Source organism: Cololabis saira, chromosome 1 (assembly GCF_033807715.1).
Source record: "Cololabis saira isolate AMF1-May2022 chromosome 1, fColSai1.1, whole genome shotgun sequence".
Taxonomy (NCBI): domain Eukaryota; kingdom Metazoa; phylum Chordata; class Actinopteri; order Beloniformes; family Belonidae; genus Cololabis; species Cololabis saira.
Genome location: NC_084587.1, coordinates 16,040,017 through 16,064,846, shown reverse-complemented (window position 1 = coordinate 16,064,846; position 24,830 = coordinate 16,040,017). Strand labels below are relative to the sequence as shown.

Genomic DNA, 24,830 nt, shown 5'->3' with positions numbered 1-24,830 from the left:
AAGGGAATGAATGAATTAGTCGTGGGTCACTGGTGATTCTCATTAAAAACAAATTACTAATGTTGAGGAGGGACAGCTGTGCTACTGTGGCTGGTTTCTAATGATACACAGGGAGACACACAACACAGGCACAAACACAGGCACACATAAGAGCGCAAACACACACACACACACACACACACACACACACACCACGCACCACCCCCTGGGACTACTGTCAGCCACAGTGTGGACAGACAAGAAAGAGGAAGTAGCAAAGCTAAGTACACCCTCTGAAAACCCGACAGACACACGCATGACACAAACATCCAACAGGAACTCGGTGGATTTGCATGTACAGGTGTTGGCAGGACTGACTTTCAAGATGAGAGGATAACTGGAAAGTGAAACCTAAGGAAACGCTTGCATCAAGCAAGTTAAAACTGATATGTTGTGGCAACATAAGATTGTTTAAATATAGTTAATTGGTGACAAAACCAAGCATTGATTCTCTAAATTGAGTATATTAAAAGGTGAAAACTTGGATTAAAGGCAGGTTGAGGTAAGAGATGGTTTCAGAGTTCAGCCTTCCTGGTCCGCAGGTCCTGCCAACAACAAATAGTTCCTGCATTGCATTTGTTTCTTGTTGTTGTTTTATGCCTTTGCTGTCCTATTCTGTCCTCTTCTTCCCTCCTTCCAAACCAGTCCAGGTACAATAGATGGTCACTATCCCTAAGCTTGGTTCTGAAATTTTTTTTTTTTTTAAATTCCTACTGTTGCCGAGTGCTTGCATTGATGACATTGTAGGTTTTCTTTATTTATTTATGGTCTTCTTGGATACGTTTAACACCATTTTGTGCACAGCGGTACATTTGAAAGTCCATTCATTCCTATTGGAACATTGGTTATATCTGATGTAGTCACAAAACTCCCCACTCTTTTTTGGAGCAATATTTGCCTTGTATGAGTTGGAAATTTGTAAAAAACAAAAAAAAAACTTTTTTCAGTTACTTGACTATGTAGTGAAATTGTAAAGGCGACAAGCATGAGCTGTTTTAAAAGTTTCTTAGCTGTAACATTAGCAGTATTAACATCCAGATAAACCAGCCAACCGAGTCATACAGAACTGTACGTCCTCATATTGACCACCAGGGGCATGTTCCGTATTTTGTATGGGCTGATGGAGTGCAACGGTAAATGACGGGTTAGCTGCAAATAGATGCTATATTTGAATTAAACTGATTTGGTAACATTGAAGAAATGTAATATTTGTTTCATGAGTATACTCACCAGGTACCATACCAGTGAGGGAGGGGGTGGAGTAGCTGCCCTGTCCAGTGGGAGGGACATGAGGAGGATAGCCGGGCAGGGTTGTGCTGCCTATATCTCGACCTATAATGAAACATCACAAACATTCCCTTTCATGAGGATCTTACTGTGATCAAAAGCATCATCAACATTGTCATCATATTTATACTTCATAGATTTGATCCATGTGAGTTATGACACTTTTAAATGATTGGTGAGATCGTTGGCTGTGTCCAACCAACAGTCCAGAAACTAAATAAATGTAAACTTTAATTTCACAGGAAAGACAGAGGTCAGGAAATATTAGCATTTGAGACACTGGATCAAGTTTACTTTTTGCAGTGTTTACTTTATCACCCTATAATTGTCCCTTCCAGCCACTCTGAGCCCCTTGTTGTGGTGTCACACTGACAAGTATTTCTAAAAGGGATTTGCTCTTGCTTCACAAGCTGACACAGTTTCTTGAGAATATTAATGAACTGTATGGAACATGCTTTGATCAACTAGCTGTAACAACCTTGGAAGAAAGCCTGCAGCTAGTAGGGCAGCACCTGCAACCAAAACACAAGTATGTCTGTCGGGGGAAAACGGGCCTCTAAATGTACGTACCGGTAGTATTTTATGGATTGACACATTTATTGCGTTTTGTTGAAATGTTATGTTTTCTAAAGTTTTCAAACTGTTTTTGTTTGTGAGTGCGGCATCATGTGACAAGCCTTTTTCAGAGTAAACATTATGACATCAGGAGCCTAAATCATAGGTGTTTCTAAGAACTTAAGCAATGATCCATTCCAGTACCTTAGAACAAAGAGACAAAATGTAACATATTTTCATATCAGCATGAAAAATGTGTGGTTTTTCTTTAGTTATGTATTCATTTTTCTAGCTACCAGCAAGCTTTTTGTTGTGTTGTAACCCTGAAAGATATAACGGCATGTAAAAGATTCAATGTATTTTTGTACTTCCAGGCAGCTCATTCAGGACATGTCTCTTTCTTTTGTTTCTTCCTTCCTTGTTTTCCATCCTATGGCATTTATTAATTTACCGACTCCTCATTTTCTCGTTACCTCCACCTCCCCCTCCTCCCTCTGCCTGTCAGTTGCTAGATAGGATATATAACTGCATTAGACTACATGACAGTGTGTCACCCCAAATCATTTCTCTATGTTTGCACGCAGTAGACATTGGAAATTCGTGGAGAGGGTGCCCTCCATTCATCATCATCATGTACGCACACTCAGCCACGCACACACGCCTCAGCACACCCCTCCTGCTGCCTGCACACACACATTTATCATCATCATAAACAGCTCAGAATCTAACGCCATAAGTCCCATTCACTTCCCCTCCACTTAACCACCACTAACTAACTGAGAGAAGGGGGAGGAGGGGAAAGACGGGTGAGGCCATAACAGATAAAGGGGAGGAAAAATGATCTGGTACAAAATAAAGGCAATGGGGAATAAAAAGAGAAAAAAGGTGTAGGTGCTTAGAAAAACAAAATAATTCTTTGTCAGATTATAATGCTGCACACAAACTTATACTTCTCCTTTCTACGTTTTTTGGAGCATTATTTTAACTGTGACATAAAAATAAAAAAAAATAAATAAAAAAAAGTCAGCTCCTGCTTTGGATTTTGGAGAGAATGTATACGCTATGTTAGCATCTAGTGCTAGCTATTAAAGTGTGAAGCTCTCGAAAACCAAGCTTATTTTAGTTGTTGGACCATTTGGTGAAATTGTACAGACTACAAGTGTAGGCTGTTAGTTAGAAACTACATAACAGGTTAGCCTTACAATTTTTTGCATTAGCATCTAGCTAAGACAGTGATAAATAACTGCACTTCCTTACAATGAACACCAGGGGGCATGTTGCATAGTTCGTATGGGTTGACGGAGAGGAAGTGGAAACGAGGTGTAAAAACAAAAAATATCTAATAGAGCAGGAAAAGAACCACAACTTCTTATCGGTATTCTAAGAGGCATTTATAAGTGATTCTAAATTCAATGGAGGTCAAAAGAACTGTTTGCCCATAAATGGTGTGTTTTCACTCTAGGGGGTAAAAATTAAATGGTCTAGCTCGTATTCAAAATTTTGTTGTTTCTTTTCCACGAAGATGCTTATACAAAACGAAGTGAAATCTTAGATTACAAAAGTGTATGATTGGACATTTTATTGTGATCCTAAATCAAAAAATCTCTTTGAGCTGTAAATGTCATTGAGCTTGAAGATCCTGCCTTAATTGCCATAAACATCCATTACAACTTTCATTACTACAATGCTTGCTATTTACAATCAGAACAGTTGCCCTTGTAAAAATGAATGAATATTGTTTCAGTTACATTTCAGTTGTGATATATAATAATATTCTATTTGCTGGCTTTGAAATTATAATGTTTTTTTATGTGTTTGTTTTCTTTACCTATCCAGTTGGTCATAATTATTTTACTATTTTAGCCTCTTTCAGTGCCATTCATTGAGGAATACTGTCCATGCACCCCATTTTTTGTACTATGGGATTAATCTGTAATAAGTGGAAGTATAATTGTATAAAAAAAAAAGAAACTATGTCCATTAGTTTTACTCAAAACAAGAAATATTGTTCAAGGAGTGTGATATCACTTACAGAAGGCTGGTTAACATTCCAGTGCAGTATATGTGATGTAATGAACGACTGGATGGAGAGGGAGGAAAACAAACAAACGTGACCGAAATACGATTACCAAAAGCTTCTACGTGACTGTCTTTGATTTTTCTGCCCTCTTCTCTTTACGTCTTTACGTCTTCGCCTCCTGCTCCACATCTGTTTTTCTCTCACAGATCCTCAATCCTCTCCAGCTTCCCTCTGTCCCTCTCTGCCTCCTCTCTCCTGTCTCGTGTAGTAAAGTTTTTCTCTGTGTTTGACGCGACAGTGAGGCATTAGTGCAGACGGGCTACTCATCCGCTCAGGGTCAGTGCGCAGGGCACGGTGGAATGGGAGGAGAGGGTGCAAGAGAGGAGAGATGGACTCTCTGCAGCCAACTTAGAGGGGGCAGACAGGGCCAGATCCTCGGAGATGTGTGTCTCAGTGTGCGTGTGTGTGTGTGTGTGTGTGAGTGTGTGTGCATGTGCATTCAATGTGTTTGCGCATATGTATGCCAGTTGTACTGATGTATCTGTTCTCCACTGCTCTGCTTTAGAGGTCAACAAACAAGTACAAGTCAGCTCCGATCTCCACTTATCCGCTTTCTCTCCTTCTGTCTTAACTGTCCGCTTCCATCTGAAGCATCGGAGCAACGGAGGGAATTAGGGGTGCACAAGCGTGTCTGTCCCCTCATGTGTTTTCTCTCTGGTACGTTTGGTTAAGTTTGGGATAAAGGAAAAATACCCTGCAGATTTGGGGTAACATGGGACTGAGGGTGTAAATGTTGCTCTGCAGCATGTGTCCAGGGTATCAACACTTCAAGGATGCAATAACACTGCGTCAAGCGCACAGAGGTCTGATCCCCTAGAGGGAGCTCTATTCTGAGGGAAACGACAGCCGAGGAAATGCATGAATAATATTCAGGAGGTGTGTGTGTGTGTGTGTGTGTGTGTGTGTGTGTGTGTGTGTGTGTGTGTGAGTGTGTGAGTGAGAATATGAATGTGTGTTTGCATGCATAAGCAGAAATGGAAATTTTTATCTCTCCATCTTATTCTCTCCTCTGGCATGTTCAGGTAATATTCCTCAGTGGTTTCAGACATTTTTTTTTTTAAAAGAACCCATTCCCAGATATCCCAAATTCCCAGATCAATGATTCCCCTTATTACAGATGGGAGGGCTGAAGCCTTGTCCAACCGCTCCCTGGTCTCCTCTTAATTAACCGCCGGCTCTCCCCGTACCTTCTGAATGTGGGAAGAGGAATAGACGAGCCTCTCACTTTTTCTCCATGCTTCCACCTGTCTTTCCTCCTCTCTCCCCCACTCCTTCTCCTGAAATCGAAACCACTGAGTCTCTGAGAAAGGAGGTGGGTTTGGTCTCTGCTGAGGCTAAAGCCCTGTGTTCTTGTGTTTTAATGCTGCAATTTGGATCTAAGTTTGATAAGTTTGAAGGTATAGAGTGCTTAGTTTTCTTGTGCAGATGTTTTTAGATGTTTCTATTATATGACTTGTCGAGTGACAAAGTCAGAGGCAGGCTGAATACTGTTTGTATCCTGAAATTTAAAAATGTTGTCAAGGTGGACTTCCTATTCTTTTTTGTTTTCCTTGTTTTAGTTTCTTAACTACTGGAAAAAAGGATTGTGACTTAACAGTTTTGCATATGTGGTACTTTGTCTCCTTTTGACTGAATTTACTGAAAATTAAACTGCTGATGAATGTTTGATGGCTGCCTTATATTAAAAAAAAAACATTGATTCCTAGCATTAATTTGCTTAACTTCATAGCATTAATAATTGCTGGCAGAAGGCAGGAAAGATAGACTAAAACTGTTATATAAACAGCTTTACACATTGTTTTGAGAGGCACGTCTCACACATTTTAAACAAGCCCCAGTGTTGCTCAGAGCAGGAGTGAAACTATCTGGACGGCTTTTGTTACCTGGCACTAGTGAGTAGGACTGTGGACCGGACACGCTGGCTCCTAACTCCCCCCCTGCGGCCGGATTGGCCAAACTGTTCTTCATCTCGTCCAGTCCGCCTGCTAGTGAGGCCATGGCCGAGTAATCTGATGTCTGCAAAGAAAGCGGAGAAAGGTAGATTAATTAAAATGCCAAATCCAAGTCGTTGGATATGACAAGAAGGAACTCCAGTGTCTTGTTCTATGATCAATTTGTTGTTGTTTCCTGCCATATTTCCAGCAAGATACACTTTCCTCAAATCGGAGCGTAAAAGAGCTTTTCGGCGCAGCCACACACACACACACACACACAAACACACCGACGCACAGAAACACACCTACAGCTGAGAGCTTATTGATCTGTTTACAAAGACAGGGATTTACTGTACAACCAAGTCCAACAGTCTATAACCACAGGATCAGCTTGTGCTTTCTCTTCATCCCTTTCATCCTCAGGCTCACACAGTACATACACAACAAACATATATATTTACACGCAAACACAGTGGCATTACATAGACCATAGCTAACACAAATCCTCTTGTCTCCCCAGATACTAGCAACAATAAGAACTGCGATCATCGCTGAGCACATACACGCAAACTCCCAGTGTCCTTAAAACACACACACACGCACTTACTATAGCTGTTCAAAAGCAAATAAACAATATGTCTGTAGCTTAAATCTTGCAAGAAAAGTGTATTGATGTGAAAAATGTGTCAAATTCTCCTCCTCTAAATACTGATATTAATTTCCTTCTTTGGAGCAGCGGGAAATGTGGCATTGATGAAACTCACTGACATGAATAATTAAAAAAGCATGAAACAAAATCTGTTTTAATATCAAAATGTGGAGGATTCTAGGAAAATGACTCTAGATAAATAATATCAAGCTACAATAGAACGTGGCTTCTGAATCAGCTACGCTCCTGGAGACGAGTCTCTGTGACGATGCAGGGTGCAGCGGTGGCCAGTGGATGGTTAATGAAAACTGTCTGCTTACCTGGGTTTGACCCCAACCCAGAGCTATGATCATCCATCCTCATTCTCTGAGATTATGAGTGAGTGTGTGTGATGATCTAGAATGATGATAATGACACAAATGACCAAGTCTATATAGATAAACCACTAAAGATGCTACGTCTATGACAGACCAGTCACATGTCTCAGAACTGTGAGTCTATCTACGTGGGTGTTCTTCTTTTTGATATATTTATGATGTGTTATCACCGGCCTTCTGGGGGCCAGTGGTCTTCATGGGAACCATGAAGGGGTAGAACATCCTTTCTGGAGTCCTAGTCAGGGTTAGGGAGTACATTTTGATATTTCATCTTCTTTCTCCTTTAAATTTTGATTGTTATCCCCAGGCAATATCACGTAAAAATATTCTGGCCAGTGCATTTATAAGATACATACATGAGACATGCATGAGGCTTTCAAGTCCATCTACTTTTAGTCTGAGTCAATTGTTTGATTGCATCTGTACTTCAGCCCACATGAGTATGTATAGCACATCAGTCTGAGAAAACCCAGGCCAAGTCTAACCACATACAAATATCCTTGAAAAATGTGGCTTTTACTGTAAGTAAGCTGCAGATTGACGCATAATGCGTGCATTTGTGGCTTCTGCAGTGTATTATTAAACTTAAAGCCAGGAAACCGTGACAACTGATTTGACTGAGCTGCTCATTGTCAGTAAAGCTGAGGTTTCCACAATTGTCTCAGTGATGGCGGTTCATTTGTCTTTTTAAAAGCATATTTGACTTAATTTCTGGAGGGGGTGGGGGTGGGGCGGGGGGGGGATATTAATTACCAGATATTAATTTGGAGTTAATTATGAAAATGAAGTGTGTATGTCCCACATGTCATCATTTAGAGATGGCGTTAATTTGAGTCAGCTGGTGGGTTTGCTGGAAAATCCAGGATGATTTAACTTTAAACTGTTATGTTAAAAGTTTAAGTGCATCCATAATGTAACATGTGCATGTGCATGTTTCTTTAAAATTGTTTCTTGAAAAATGTTCTTTCTGGATTAGATGTCCTCCGCCCTTCTTTCCCTGAGTTATCATTGACCTGTGTGTGTGTGTGTGTGTGTGTGTGTGTGTGTGTGTGTGTGTGTGTGTGTGTGTGTGTGTGTGTGTGTGTGTGTGTGTGCGTGTGTGCGCGTGTGTGCGTGTGTGTGTGTGTGTGTGTGTGCGTGTGTGTGTGTGTGTGTGTGTGTGTACACTAATGACACCGATCAGAGTTTCTTTTAGGTGACGAGGTGAGAGTTTTGCACTGACCCTTTTAATACGTCTGCATCTGTGTGTGTGGAAAGTGTAAGTGTAGGCGTTTGTTTGTGCTCACTGACCTCTTAAACACCCCTGTACTCGTCAACACACAACACAACCACTGGACTGTGACCTGCCAAATAAGAGCTTACTCTGTACACTACTCACACACCTCTCTTTCTGCCCCCTCTTTAGACCCCAAACACATTTTGAGACCTCTTTTCTTTCATGCACCGAACTCATCAAACCAGCGGTTTTTTGTCACCCAATCATGCATGCCATCCCTCAACACCCTGCCGCCTTGGCCACACTCTGTCTTATTATAATGGTGTCTAATGTGCCCGTGTATCCATGAGTAGACGGGGGCCAGGCAGCAGTAGCAGCAGTGAAGAAGGGACCTGCCGTGGTAATTGGCCATGATGAAGTTTGGCCAGTTGGGTGACAGGCCGGCTAAGGAAGATGGATCATTCTCATTCGCGGCCGTAAATGTTGTCAATTCCACTGCTCATACAGCACCATCAGCCCTCATCAAAGGGGAGGGACGCAGCTGCCGGGCCATGCAAGGGTTGGACTGGGGGGGGTTGGTAATGCTGGTGGGGAGGAGTTGTACGAGGAGCAGGATGGAGCGCTGCGCGAGAAGGTGGCAGTCAGGAGCTGGACCAACATTCATCCTCTTCTGCATTTTACACGCTACCGTTATCTCAGTTTCTGTTGACAATCCCCAAAATGATCATGAACCCTGATGGACGGAGCTAAAATATGAATGCTAGTTCTTTCGTGAGGTTTACACAAAACGGAGTTACATTCTCTTGGTTTACACAGGCGGAGATCTCACAAATCTTTTATTTCCAGCCCCACAAAATAGCAGCACTTTAACGGGGTGATAGGATGCTCATACAATAAGCTTATTGTACTCTGAATGTGAGTAATGGCTTGGCTTGATATGCATATAACTGATATTATTGCATTTTGCACGTCAATGATGGGGATACTTTCCATTTGGCTTGTATTTTATATCCAAAGTGATCAAGAGTATCAAAGAAAAAAAATACCAAGGTACATACTGTAATGAACGGCCATAACATATAATGGACTTTCTACCTTTTAGAAAGCAGGAACACAAGCAAGCTTCTCTTTGCCTTTTTTATGGTATTTTCTGTCATTATCTGTAGCTGTAGCAAGATTTGAGCTGAAATGGACAAGAAATGAACGCCTGCAACGTGTTGCAGATTCCTTTCATAGCAGGTCTACTGTTGTTTTGTGTTTCCCTCAGTTTCTCCCCTCACTTTCTCTCTGCAGGTTGGTTCTGCTGACTCAGACACGGTAAGGTAACGGGCTAGTCCAAATCCCACATCAATAACAGATGAGACCTAATCGTCCCTCTGAAACGCACACACACACACACACACACACACACACACAGACACACTTACACACGCTGGTCCTGCTGCCTTGCACAATTTGCATAATGGCATTTCCCCTTTTCACCATTCTCCAAATAGCTCCCGATTTCTCCATCTCCCCGTCTCTGTCACTCTCGCTACATTGTCTTGTGTACCCGTGATGGAAAAAGGCTTGACTATAAACAAGCGCAATTCCCTCAGTGGCCCACAAACAGAGACAAGGATTGCTGGGGGAAGGAATTTATCTGAACTCAAACTGAGCGTGGCAGCGGTGGGGAGGATATTCATTTTCAGATAGACAAACTGCATGGGCCACAACTCTGGGGACCAGCAGTGGAAAGTTAGAAGGTTTCAAATGAAATATTTTACAAATGTATATATTATACAGATACATGTACCTATTCAAATTCTATAACCACTTTTTTCTAATTGATGTTATTCCCCTGTTGTCTTAGAAGACAGAGTGAATTCATAGCAGTGGTAAAACTACCTTTGTTTGCACTTTAATCACAGCACTTTTTAATTGGGTCTTAATCAGGTAAAGACACTTCTGGCTGTGGTAACAATGTGAAACAAAAACAGAATTGTAACTGTCTTGTGTTTGTGGGAAGAGCTGCTGCTGCTCAACGGGACCTTCCTGGTTAAAGAATTAAAACAGTCAGCCGTTTTGGTGTCAACAGATACCTCTCATTCACTTTGATTGGGATAAAGTTCACTATCACCGAGTGGAAATTTAGATGTATTGCTTTGCTTCACTTTGGTTGGTTCGGGCAATTCCTATTTCAATTCAAATCTGTCTCCTCCAAGAGTTGAACAATATAGGAAAGAAAGTAAGGTGACAGAGATATTTAAATGTACATGTTTTCAGCTTTCTGACTAATTTGTTTCTTAATTCATGTTGATAATAATTCTGCGCGGGTACATTGTTGAATTTATGAAAAAGATGCCAGGTTATTCAGGAAGCGCATTCTGAGTCCAGACATAATAATTACTCACAAAACAACAGCAGCCCTCGAGCTATTATGAATAAATAAGCACCCCCTGCTCATGCTCCTAATCAATCCAATGACAGGTATTATTGACTCAAGGTAAAGTCGGGCGTATAAGTTCAACTCGGAGATTAACTTATCGACAACAGGATATTATATTTTAATTGGTCTTTATGAAATAATTTAGCGCCGGTTTCAGCTCTAGAAATGTAAAGCTTAGTTTCACAATAAAGGAAGAGCCTGAATTCGCCTGAGTGTCAATCATCAAATGTCGGATGCTAATTTACCTTTAAAGCCATAAATCAGAACTCAGAATGACGTCACAACCGAATGAATAAACTTGGCTATGCAGATTAATGACAACACTGTATGCTGTATTTATCAAACACAAAGGCATAGCAAGAGCTCCAATGATAAAAGGATAGCAGTACTGTGTGCATGTCGACTTAATGTGTGTTATAAACAATAAAATTAGCTGAGTGTTCGCTGTGCTGATGGGAGAAGCTGCCATGTTTGGGATTCTCAAGTCAACGTGAGGTTTGTTTTAGTTTCTGAATCAGACTTTTGACTTCAGGGTTGTTGGAAAAAGCTGAAACCTCTCACTTGGAAATCAAGACTTTTGGGTAGCTACAAATAAAATACATTCGCGTGATCATTATGAGACTGCTGACCTTTCTTCTAAAACCGCCAACCCTTTGCAAATCATCTTCTCCCCTGCTTCTCCCCCGCATCAGCCACCTTTCTTTTATTTTCAAGCTTCACGGCTGGAGATTAAATCTTTTTCGGTGTTCCACTTCAGCCGGACCGACTGGCACTGGAATGGGCACTTGGACCCTGAGCAGCAGGGATGGGTGTGGGCACAGTCAACCCTCCTGATTTATCAGCTGCGTAATGGAAAGTGATTGAAGGGAAATTCAAATGAACTCTCTCTGACAGGCACACGAGCAGACGGACACACGAGCACGTACCCATAAATTAATAGCGCAATTTAATAGACTACAGGGAGAAGAGGAGAACGGACAAAATAAACTGGAAACGAAAAACACCAAGTAAACGTTTCAAATAAAGACGACATGAGTGGCTACTGCAGCATTATTTGCTTTTGAACGCTTTCACTTTTTGTGCGTTGAAGTGGGCTTATGAAATAAGAAATAAGGCAAAAAAGAAGACAAAATGTAAGTTTATTAGTACTAAAACTTGAAATTGAACCCCCTTGAGTCTCTTTTTCTCAGCTTGCATGTTTCCCTTCCCTTTTTGTCTCAAACTTAAGACTTTGAGACACCCCAACAAACACCGTTACTACCCATGTCTATCAAGCATCTGCTTGAACCGTCAGTCACAACACGATGTGACCCTCCTTGACCAAGTAACCCCGCCAGTGTGGACTAACACACACAGCTTAAAGCAGAAAGCAAAGAGCTTGAGCTGTAACTGTCAGCGTGTCAGTGTTAAGGGTCTAACAGTCAATCAGGCCCACTGGGAGGAAAAAGGGGGGGATGGTGGAGCAAAGGTGCAGGCACAGATAGCGATGCAGATCGTGTATGTGCTCGCATCTCTTTGTGATGCAGTTCCTAAAGTCAGTTTGACCCCTGAGCGGGCTGGAGCTCATCGGCTCATCTGGGCTCAGAGGGGACGTTGACCTATGAATCGTGGGTATTATGGGCTTCATCTTCATTCTATAGAGCCGCCACAGCCAGTCCCCGTCGACCTATTGCCCTGTGGCGCTATACACTTCCGACGCCGGCCATGGAGATGAATGAGTTAAGAAGTCAAATTCAACCCTGTAGGTTTAGGTTTGTAGCGTTTTTGTGTTTCTGTGTACCGCTGCACCTCTGCAACGTGTCTGCCCTCTTGTCCTTGACAGTGGCTTAATAAACAATCAGTTTTGTTCTATGAGTTTCTGGGGGGGCGAAAAAACCCGGAGAAAACAAAGTGTCATTTTGGCCAATTGAAAAAATATTTTCTTAATACAGGTTGAAGGGCTGCAGATTAGAAAAACATTTGAGAAAAGGTAAACAGAATACAAATAATAGCTTGCTCTCATTTTGTTATTCAGAGTGGAACTTGTCCATTCCACTCAGGTTTAGATTAATTTACTGCTGGTAAAGGGCGGCAGGTCATTTCAGATGCAACATTAAGACACACAGACACGCCCTCTCTCGCTCTCCGTTTTCTCTTTTCTGTCTCTCACATGCACGCACATATGCAGCTCATTTTGACGTGCATCAGCATGCCGCTGTCCCCCAAGCAGCAGGAAGTGAGGTCATAATGAGAGCCGGGTCAATACACTCATTAACCCCTGCAGTGTTTCTAGATTATAGGAACATCAATAGACCAGGTTCTCTGCTTCCCATCACGTCTATCAGGCCTCAAGAACTTGCAGGGTGTGTGGCAGGTGGATGGAGAAAACAAAACTCCATGCTCATCACTCAGTGAGCAAGCATTTTGAAAGAAAACATAAAGATAGAAGCAATTTTGTTGCGCAATATAGCTTATTTGATCAAGATTGACATGGCATGGCAAGGCAAAGCAGGCAGGCGTTTAAGCTAAAGGCAAACAAACAAATCAGCCACCATTTTTCTTTAAATGTTGCTCGATACAAACGCAGCTTTAAGTTTGTTTTGAGCTTACTAATCTTACTCAGCATTCTTGAATGCAAAAGCGCTGTTGCTTTGTGACTGATTTCTCTACAACATACGTTTCAAAATAATACTTTATGTCCATGATTACTCGCTTTGTGTTCAGCTTTTTCTCACGCTTACAGAAAAGTAAATCCAGTGCGTCTGTCAGCTGGCAAAGTCAAAACAATTTCCAGAGTCAAGCAGATTTATCTTTTTGCTCAGCTGCTAAAGGATAAGGCTGGCATTGTGCAATAGTCTTTGGTTGTTGTGAACAAAAAGACCAAAAACAACAATATCAGATCTGTCACTTGAGACTTTATAATTGGCTTTGTGTCTGCAGCATAAGCCCCGACAATTGTTCATATTCACCAAGTCGTATGCAGAGGTTTATTAATTTACCATGCTAACTTAATACAGTAGTTAAACATTGTTCAAATACAAGCATAAAAGATATTTAAAGGGACCTTTTTGCACTTATGTTTGGTGCTCAACATGTCGTCTAGTGCCACACAGCACCTCACTGGTGCCTTTTTATTTGTGCGGACAGTAATGTGGGTCTATTCAAGGGAGAATAAGAAGTATTGGTCCAGGACAAACCATTAAATGTTGTTTTTGGTCTTTGGGAAAATTTTGAGCATTGCTGCATGTATCTAAACGTCTACTCACATGAACAGCACTAACAGCTGAATGAGCCAAAGCACAAATCCACAACGGCAGTTATAGCAATTTTATTTAACCCTTGTGCTGTCTTTGGGTCAAAATGACCCAATTCTTCTATCCTTCTTTCCTCCTGCCATGCTCTATCCTTCCTTCTTCCTTTCCCCTTTTCTCCTTTTTTACCTTCCTTTACTCCTTTTTCTTCCTACCTCCCTTCCGTCATTCGTTCCTTTATTACCTTATTTGCTTTTCCTTCCTTCTTTCCTTATTTTCTCCATTCCTTCCTTCTTCCCTCCCTTCTTTCCTTCCTTTTCTCCATTCCTTTCTCCCTCCCTTCCATCTTTTCTCACTTCTTTACTCCCTTTCCTACTTCCTTCCTTATTTTCTCCTTTCTTCCTTACTTCCTTTTTTCCTCCCTTCCACCTTTTCTCCCTTTCTTACTCCCTTTCCTACTTCCTTCCTTCCTTCCTTCTTTTATCCCTTTTTCCTTACTTCCTTCTTTCCTTCCTTCCATCTTTTCTCCCCTCCTTACTCCCTTTCCTACTTCCTTCCTTCTTTTTCTCCTTTCTTCCTTACTTCCTTCTTTCCTTCCTTCCATCTTTTCTCCCTTCCTCCCTTCCATCTTTTCTCCCCTCCTTACTCCCTTTCCTACTCCCTTCCTTATTTTTTCCTTTCTTCCTTCCTTCCTTCTTTCCTTCCTTCCATCTTTTCTCACTTCCTTACTCCCTTTCCTACTTCCTTCCTTCTTTTATCCTTTATTCCTTACTTCCTTCTTTCCTCCCTTCCACCTTTTTTCCCTTCCTTACTCCCTTTCCTACTTCCTTCCTTCCTTCCTTCTTTTATCCCTTTTTCCTTACTTCCTTCTTTCCTTCCTTCCATCTTTTCTCCCTTCCTCCCTTCCATCTTTTCTCCCCTCCTTACTCCCTTTCCTACTTCCTTCCTTATTTTCTCCTTTCTTCCTTACTTCCTTCTTTCCTCCCTTCCACCTTTTCTCCCTTCCTTACTCCCTTTCCTACTTCCTTCCTTCCTTCCTTCTTTTATCCTTTTTTCCTTCCTTCCTTCTTTCCTTCCTTTCATCTTTTCTCCCTTCCTTACTCCATTTCCTACTTCCTTCCTTCTTTTCTCCTTTCTTCCTTACTTCCTTCTTTCCTCCCTTCCACCTTTTCTCCCTTCCTTACTCCCTTTCCTACTTCCTTCCTTCCTTCCTTCCTTCTTTTATCCTTTTTTCCTTACTTCCTTCTTTCTTTCCTTCCTTCCATCTTTTCTCCCCTCCTTACTCCATTTCCTACTTCCTTCCTTATTTTCTCCTTTCTTCCTTACTTCCTTCTTTCCTCCCTTCCACCTTTTCTCCCTTCCTTACTCCCTTTCCTACTTCCTTCCTTCCTTCCTTCCTTCCTTCCTTCCTTCCTTCCTTCCTTCCTTCCTTCCTTCCTTCCTTCCTTCCTTCCTTCCTTCTTTTATCCTTTTTTCCTTACTTCCTTCTTTCCTCCCCTCAATCTTTTCTCCCCTCCTTACTCCCTTTCCTACTTCCTTCCTTCTTTTCTGCTTTCTTCCTTACTTCCTTCTTTCCTTCATTCCTTCTTTTCTCCCTTCACCCTCCCTTGACCCAAAGACAGCACAAGGGTTAAAATGTCTGAATTTAGCTTTAGATATTATTTTGTATCTGATCAATTAGGCAAACTGCCCCTGTCAGTAAATCATGGACAGTTTTTTTCTCCTGCTATCCTCGTATTTCTCAATACAGCACGCTAGAAGTGGCGTAGTCCGCTAACCTTTCAACCCAAACACGATCTGAGCCTGCGCGATGCCTCGCCCTTACCTTGCCAGAGTCTGGGCTCAGATAGAGCTCAGTGCTGCATGGGATTGGACAGGATGGCTGTCTGTCAAAGAGGCGGTCCAGTACCTCGATCTGCTGTGGTGAGAACAGCTCCCCTCTCATCTGCTTCCTGAGGAAGTCCCGCCCACTGTGGCTATGCCCATTTGCCAGTGGTGACTCCTGCAAACCTGAACGGACAGGAAAAGGAAGAAGGGGAACGCGGTTAGAAAAGCTGGCAAATGGAGGATGATACCAGAGTAATGAAGGCTTGAGAAGCTGTGGAGAACAGGCAGATAACGGAAGTGTTTGTGAGTCTTGACCGGGACAAAATGAAATAGACGACGACCGAAGAATGAACGGAAGAGTCGACACAAGGGCTGATAAGGTAAATAAAATCCCTAAGACAGATGTGGAGAAAAAAGTTAGAGGACTCGAATGAACTCCACTAAACTGATTTGGGATTGAGTGACTTCATAGATTGCGGAGACTCAGGGAAAAACGGTATACAAATACAATCCATTACCAAGCATAAGCTGTCGCTCCCTCTTGATCTTTCAAAAGTACATTCTCTCCTCTCATATAAACAGAACTCTCCGTCCCGCTCATAGCATCACCCATGCACACACATACACACAAACATATTGCTTCAGTATCAGTATTAGACTGTGAGCTCTCGTATCCTGCAGTTATTGCAAAGCTCAGGGACTGAACGAGACAATTATAAGAACTCTGAAGAGTCGCGGCCCACAAATGATTAGAAAGGAGAGAACGAGAGAAAAAGATAAAGAGAAAAAGGGGATGAAGGTGAAAATCCCCTGCTATAGAGCCAATTCATCGCTCCAAACTGCTCCTGAGAGCCTATTTTAGTCCTGGGGGTCACTGTGTGTTCGGTGTGTGTCAAAGTGTGCGTATGCGGGTGTGTGTCCAGGGCAGTGATATGACAGACAGGTGAAGAGGGGTAGGGGGCTTCAAATATATATATTTATATACTTTTTTTCCCATTTGGACTGAAAATACAGATTCATTTGTGGCAGACTGTGGTCTTGGAGAAAAAAAAGCACTGATGAAAAAAGTAAGAAAAAAACAGAAGAGACAAAGTAAGGAAAGAAGGAGGCGAGCAAGAAGCTCATGCTTTCAAGGATTTTAACACTGTTGCTCCATCTCTAATCGTATTCAAACTCAAATGATAATCTCTGTTTATTTCAAGTTGGATTTTATATCGTTAGTTTTATTTTGTGGTTCAAAAACAAAATAATCACTGACCTCTGCGCCACCACATCACATATTTTCCTAATGGTTTACAGATCCGGACTACAATTATGCAGGAATTGTAATTTGATTAGACTTTTGTTGGCTTTTTTTTACCAACTAACCAAAAAAAGATGATCAAGTACTGTCAAATGTTTACACAACCTTTGCTGCCTTCAATGAAATCACAAACCACCTCAGTTTGTGCAACTGAAAAAGTTTTGCTTACATATGCAATAAAGTTTCACCCAAACTGCCCAAAAACATTTTGGCCGTGGACAATTGCATGAGTTAGGCATATTACATCATATTCATCCTATAATATTTAATTAAATCTTGTTTATTTTACCTGTGGATCTGCTGCAGCTTAACCCACTCGTCACTGGGAGAGAACCTGAGTCTGTTTGTTTGTTTTAGTAATAAACTCATTCATTTTAACACCCAGATAGACATGAAACGTCAGCTCAGTATCTTGTTCAGTGTTGCCTTTTTAAATTTCTAGAAACCAAGTACAGATGTATTGCCACCGGCCCTGTGAAACAGTCCTGCGTCGTGCATGAGCGCCTGCATTATGAAGCGGCAAACCAGCCACATTTGGAAGCTGGGGGGAAGAAAAGATAGGTGTGCTGACCCTCGATCTGAGTGGGTTCCAGATTTCACAACCTATTTTTATCTATATATATATATTTATCTATTTAGTTCATCCTAGAGATGGCTGGGGTTTTCTGTTTGGAGGTCACATGTTCTCCCAGTCCCGGTGTGTTTTCTCCAGGTGTGATTTCCTCTTCCAGTCCAGACAAACATGTTACTTTGATTAGGCATTTAAGTGTAGATGGTTGTCTGTTTCTATCTATTAGCAATCGTGATGGACCAGCAACCGGTCCAGGACGTGGAACAGACTAAGGCAGATACAGATAATGAATAGTTTCAGGGCTGAAAACAGGAGATTTGTAACACCTCTTTAACTTGAGGGTTAGGGTTAGAAAAGTAAACAGCCTAGCTTTTGCAGGTATTGATCATCGGATGACCTGACTGATGTAACGTGCTGCAAGTACTCCACATGTCTGAAAATCCTATATTTTGAAAGTTTTAGAACCTTAAGCCAATGAGAAGAGACTTTGCGTGGGGCATCATATTGCCCAACGTTCTCTTGTTCCTACATTTGCTAGTTTTCTAGCAAAGTACTTTTGGTGGAAACACATGAAGGCTCACCATTTAGAATAAAATCAGTTGAACATCAATGCAGTCTATTCACATGAACTGATGCAACATACAGTATAATTGCTTAAGTCAGTGTCTCCCAACCTGGGGTCTGGGCCCCCCCTGGGGGGGCGCCAGAGATCTCTGGGGGGGCGCAAAACTTTGTCTGCTTTGAAATTATGCAGTTGTAAAAATTATATTTGCGAATGAGTAATTCATAAGACATTGTTAGGAATAATTTATATATTTTTTTTTTTTTTATACACTGGTGACAAACACAGGAAATGATTGCATTCCTTATTATTATATCATTACTCAACATTTAATCTACTCCGACAGGTTGTTAAAGGAAAAATGTAAAAAAATGTTGGTCTCATATTAAAAGAGACATTTTTCAGAAATATTTTTATGTCCTTTTATGTCCTTTTGTGCGTATTTTATACATTGGTGACATTGGAGAAAAACAAAGTCATATGTATACAGAGTAAACCAAAGAGAAATGTATCAGAAAAACAAAATTAATGTTCATTTTTTCAATTAAAAACTATTTTGGTGCTAGTATGTACGGGTCGGGGGGCCTGGCTGGTCTTAGACACAAGTAGGGGGAGAAACAACGAAAAAAGGTTGGGAACCACTGGCTTAAGTGACACACTTATCCCATCAACATCCATCCATCCATCCATCCATCCATCCATCCATCCATCCATCCATCCATCCATCCATCCATCCATCCATCCATCCATCCATCCATCCATCCATCCATCATTCATACCTGCCTCTTATGCTGGGGCCTATACCAGCTGTCTACAGGCAAAAGGTGGAGATACACCTTGAATATGTCATGAACAATGTCAGGTCACGTCAACATTTCAAGACAAACAATAATTTACTTTTTTTTTATTTTATTTTATGAATGTAATAAAATATTTGTCTGTTTTTGAACGAAAGCAGAAAGTTTGATCTCTCAAATGGATTTTGTTTAATGGTTTTGAGTTTCAGTCTTTAAGTTGCTTAAGTGTCCCTGGGAAGGCAGCTGAACCCCAAACTGCCCATTGGCATTTCCAGGCCTGAATAAATGGGACCAGCTCTGTCCCAGTCAATTCTAATCACCAGGTGAAACACAATGGTCCCTACAAAGAGACAAACATAATTCACATTGACAGAAGAGAGACTCAAGCAACTGTCTCATGTCTGGAGGAATCACCTGAATTTATTCAGCTCCTCTAGTTACCCCCCATATCTTATATCAAGTACACTTGATTGATTCACAAAGATTCACAAAGCAATAGAAATAAATATTATTAAAAAGGGTAGATTGGTAAAGCTAAACTTCTAATCTATGTTTATGATGGGACTAAAACAAGTTTCAAGGGGATTATTCTCAGTTGGCTGTCTATGAACCAGATTTCACCTCTATAAAATACTGAATCTAGTCCCGGCATAGTGGCAAAGGACAACTGTTTGTTTTGGTTTGGTTCAAAGACTTTGTGTAAACCTCGTATCTTAAGACATCATCAATAGCACACAGTGCTGTGAAGCTCACAAAACCTGGCAATGCGTTTTCAGTACTCACAACCTCTTTCAGCCACTCTCCAACAAACTCACTCCTCGATCGTAATCTCTCTTTCACTCCTGTAGTTACACACACAGAAACCCACACACACACACTCGTATACAGATGCCGGGGACAGTGTGAGTCTATGGTCCAGGTCTCTGGTGACAGACCAATCAGCGGGGAGATAAAGGCAGTATGATGCTTTAGCCTGGTAACCCACGGCAACCCATTTAATCCCACTGGCCAGTCTTCGTGATGGAATTCAATTGATCAATCATGTAGCTCTGATGGCACCATTTCAGTCAGCTTATTGCTTTTGCTTTCTTACTGTCGCTCACACACACACACACACACACACACACACACACACACACACACACACACACACGCACTAAGACACTGACCAAAGCCTGCCAAAGTGGACCCTCAAATGACCAAAAACAGGCAAAACAAAGAGAAGACAAAGCGTACTGCAATCGAGCAGTGAGAATGAGGCTTTTAGGTATTTTATAATCAATTATTGGAAATTCACGAGTGTGGATTTGTGGAGGTGTGCACACATGCTTCCTGGTGTGGACTTGGGTGGGTATAGCTTGATTTCCGGCTGGTCTCATTGTATCCCTGGGTAAAGAAACTCATCGCCGTGACGGGTTAAATCCTATTCACTGTCGGATACACTCACTCACTCACACACACACACACACACACACACACACACACACATACACAAACACTCCCAGCTGCCTCTATCTCTGTGATTCAGTCTCAGAAGGGAAACGTTTCTCTTCCTTCTTTTTCAGAACAGAACAAAACAAACAATGAGCCTTCATTGTTCCCCTTCTCTCTGCTTTTTCTCCACTCTCTTCCGCTTTCTCTGTCACCTTCTCCATAATCATCTCAGCCTGCCTTTTCCAACCCCCCCCCCCCCCCCCGACACACACACACAACTTAGAAACCATTGGAAATATTAAATCCCAATACTAGAATGTGAGTCTTTACCTGCTGAGCATGTGTGTGTGTGTGTGTGTGTGTGTTTGCTTTAAGAGACCACTAGTGTGCACTTGACATAGATTATAACTGTGATAGCACAAGTGTCTGACCTTACAGCCCCTGTGTGTGTGTGTGTGTGTGTGTGTGTGTGTGTGTGTGTGTGTGTGTGTGTGTGTGTGTGTGTGTGTGTGTGTGTGTGTGTGTGTGTGTGTGTGTGTCCCAAACTCCCAAAGATCAAAGTTTTGGGAGGTGCTGAGTGGAGCGGCGGATTCCCCTCGCTTGCTCCCTCCTTAGTCCTCCGTCTCTTGCTCTCTCCCAGCTTCTTTTATTTGGTAAGCTGCTCCATGTCACAGTGGATGCACAAGGGGGTGAGAGGTCAACTTGGCATTCTGGGTAAATGCCACAGAAACGATTTTTTTCTTCACGCTAAAGAGCGCTTTGAGCGATCGCTCTATATTGCATGACTTTCCTTTAAAGATACTGGAAGCAGTTTGTATTCGGAAAAGAAAACGGTGACAAGATATATCTTCTTTGTCATTGACCCACCTATCCTGAAGTCCATATCCAAATTGAAAGTGCACACACAGACCGACCCTCACACACACACGGACACACACACACACACACACACACGGACACACACACACACGGACACACGTGCGCACACACAGGCAGCTTCAGTGTGGAGCAGAATAGGTGAAGGTACAATAGTCCCCTTTTGGCCCCACAAGTCAAGTTCTTCCATTCACTCCTATTCATCTCCATGCTGCCCCCGGTCACCCCCGACTTCCCCTCGCTTTGGCGTGAGGGCACAGGTCACCGCAGGGCTTTTCCCCCCCACACACTCCTCCCACCAAGACACACAAACACACACATGCTGCCGAACCCACCTCGCCGTGTTCCCACCACTTGCACATCTGCTGTTTTCATCTTTTAAAAAGTTGCAGCTTTAAGATATAATGTGAAATATGACACTTGATATATACAATAAAAACAATTTTAAAAAGGCCAGGGTCATTCTTGGCCTCGGCCTTGTGCACCGTTGTGTGCATATGTGCGCATGAATATCAGCACCAGCCAACATATGGGTGTACGTGTACGTGAAAAGCCGGCTTCATTGTTTGTCGGTGTATGTGTTTGTCTGTCCATGTCAGCGCATGCTGTTCCTGCTGTCGCCCCTCGCTGTGTATGTGTGTCATTATCCAGCGGGGGCTGCTCTAATGGAAGCTGTGATTAGCAATGCTGTTAATTAGACCGCAGAGCCAACCGCGCAGACCTCTGCCACAGAAGCACTGCAGATAAAACACACAAGCAAAACATGACACCCGAGCGGCACCCGATGCCCAAATGACACTTTCCGAATGCTTCAGTGACACATGAAGAGATGCAATGTTTTGATCCGAGTAACGCAGCAACGTACACAAGGATCAGTCCTGGAAACGTAGAGACCACACATGAAGCACGTACACATGTATAAAGAAGGGTGTGAAACAGTAATGCTGCTTATTAAATAACATATTTTCACCCTCAACTACAGAACAGCTCTGAAGAATGAAACATTAGAGCTGAGGACATGTTATTGTTGATCTTTTTGACGTTTATGCAAATTTAATTCAAAACTGTATAATATATACTATGAATATAATTATATTGTTCTTTTTTTCTGTTAGCAAAGTGCAACAAAATAACTCTCTCTGGTATCTCTTTGGTTTATTCAAGGAAAAAATAAAGTGGTCAAAACGTTGTAGTCAGGCAATGAGATACAGCAAATTCAGTTTTCTTTAACATGGACCACCATTTCATTTCTAACCCTTCCTTTCAACTCTTTTATTTTGTTAATTTAAAAAAAGGTTAATTAAATGTAAAAAGAAAAAAATAAATAAAAGATCCTGACTACTCCGTACGGTGTTTAGAATTTAAATGCTCAGAAATTGTTCAAATACAATAAACAGCTAGCGGAGATACATGTTGTTTTCTGATTTACTGCTACATTTGACCACAGTCTCATTGTCTTCCGCCTTCTTAATGCTGCTGCCGCCATGCCTAACTCTGCGTGAGATTCTCTGAGGTGCGATTTCAAGCAAATCACATCATTTACTTTTCATAATCAGAGTGTTTTGTTTGCCAGACTGTTTAAGATGCATTCAGTGGGGGTGGGAAATAATCTTGTTATTTCAACCATGTGTAATTATTTTTGATTTCTAGGTAGCTCCTCCCTTGCTCAAAAACTCCTGGTATATTTCTAATATTTGCACTTTTTTTGTCTATGTGCATATAAATAATGGAATATTCATGTCTACGTTTCAACAATGGGCAACACTTTGTAAGTGTTTCACAAACCTTGATATAACTGCAGTAAGTTAAGCTGTGCACAACGTGATAAATTAGTAGGAATAGTTTAGAGAATGTACAGGATAGGCCCTATGTCGATTTATGTTTGGTTCAGATATTAGGTTTCCTATTCCGTGAGATGTTTCACCGGTTTGGTGCTCATGTGTCTTTCTTGAATCTTTTAGTCTAAACTCCTGATGAGTGCTTCATTTTCAGTCACAGTTTGGTCTCTGAATTTTTCTGCTTTAAAGTTGATATCAGATGTTCACTTCCTGTCAGGTTAGTCTTGTCTAATTTTGCAACCATGATACCTCCACAGTTTGTAATGATTTACAAAACAATGTGTAATGAGTTGGAACATCACGAGTATTACAGGTTCTTGTGAATAAGATGAAGTTGTTTCCTGAATGGTCAAATGCCTGGAGGTTATTAAGGGTCATCAGATTGGTCAACTTTCTTAATGCTTCCCTGTGAGGGGAACGAGGGCCTCGTGAAAATGCACCACTCCTGTTGAGCACCTCAGGAATGGAGCACAGAGGTCCAAACCAAGCTACGACAAACCAAAATTGAGATATTACTAAGTTTAAGTCAGTGAAAGGTCTAAAAGCTCTAGTTATACACGTGCAAGGCAGAATCAGATCTGAAGGCACTTTCCACCTTAGTTATTTTGAAGTCCCCAAATCAAGTCTTGCACCACAGAGCTTGCAACATTTGGATGTACTGTATAGTATTCTACACAGTAACAGAACATCTCTTTTTTTTCTTTCTTTTTTGTGCTCACGGTAACATGTAATGTAAGAATTCATCGCTGACAACTCTTCAGTTAAGTCCAAGCGCACTTTAAAGCATGCCACAACTTAAAAAACTTTTACACCTGAGTGTCTGACGTCTAAAAACTGAAACTATGCATTAAAGACAGGAAAGTAATCCACCCAGCTGTTCATGAAAGTGAAACTTATCTGAGCTGAAACCTCCAATATTGAGGGACATTCGCTGTTGAGTTTGAGTCGAGTTGAACAATGCATCTCGTAGAATAAATACATGCGTGTTTCTGTCTGTGTTAGTTTTATGTCTTTGTGTTCCACTAATGGGGAAGTGGGCTGAATCGAGCGCATCGTGGTTCATCTGGGATTCACCTGGAACCTGAAGGAATGATTTGAAAATTCATCAGCTGTGGGAAAAGGAACCAATACACACTATGTGTGTGTGTGTGTGTGTGTGTGTGTGTGTGTGTGTGTGTGTGTGTGTGTGTGTGTGTGTGTGTGTGTGTGTGTGTGTGTGTCAGAGACCAAACGAGTGAGAGACAGAAATAGCCCCTGGTGGCATTCTGTCACCCCCCCTCCTCGCTCCAACATCTGGTGCTGTCTCATTTACCGCAGGAGACCGTCTGCGTGATGGCTTTTTAATGCCTCTGACACAACCACACACACACTCATAACTCTGCTAATGCATATGCACAGACACAAAAGTATAAAGTACATGTGGAAAGCACTGCCTACCAAACACACACACGGAGATAAACACACTCGGAAGCTCACACCCCCATCAGGATGCTACGCTGATCCAGTACGACAGCACGTGTGATCAATACTGACTACATTAACCGGCTTCTCAAGTAGCTCGCCAGTGAGGAAATGTAAGTGTACAAAGGTGTGTTTCCCAATGAAGATGTCTGATTTAGACGCCACACACTACGTATACAGTATGTACACACACACACACACACACACACACATCAGCTATTGATTTTCAAAAGAGTTCTTTCTACGGCCGGTTAGGAGAGGTGGTTTCTAAGCTGCAAGGCTGCAAAGTGTTGTATGTTTAGGTACGTACATGTACTCATGCAGCCTAATCTCAAAGGAAAATCCTTCCACAGTGAATAGTGGTAC

The 24,830-nt window shown here is 41.8% G+C and overlaps 1 protein-coding gene across 1 annotated transcript in view; it reads right to left on the bottom strand.

Moving 5' to 3' along the window:
- The window catches only part of pax5 (paired box 5), a 53,465-nt gene that overhangs the window by 7,121 nt on the left and 21,514 nt on the right, over window positions 1-24,830 (bottom strand). Inside the window, exons 6-8 of the mRNA XM_061730159.1 lie at window positions 15,705-15,805; window positions 5,845-5,977; window positions 1,270-1,371 (exon numbers count right to left, since the gene is read on the bottom strand). Of these exons, the coding sequence (XP_061586143.1) occupies window positions 1,270-1,371; window positions 5,845-5,977; window positions 15,705-15,805 (336 nt within the window). The remainder of the gene's footprint in view (window positions 1-1,269; window positions 1,372-5,844; window positions 5,978-15,704; window positions 15,806-24,830) is intronic.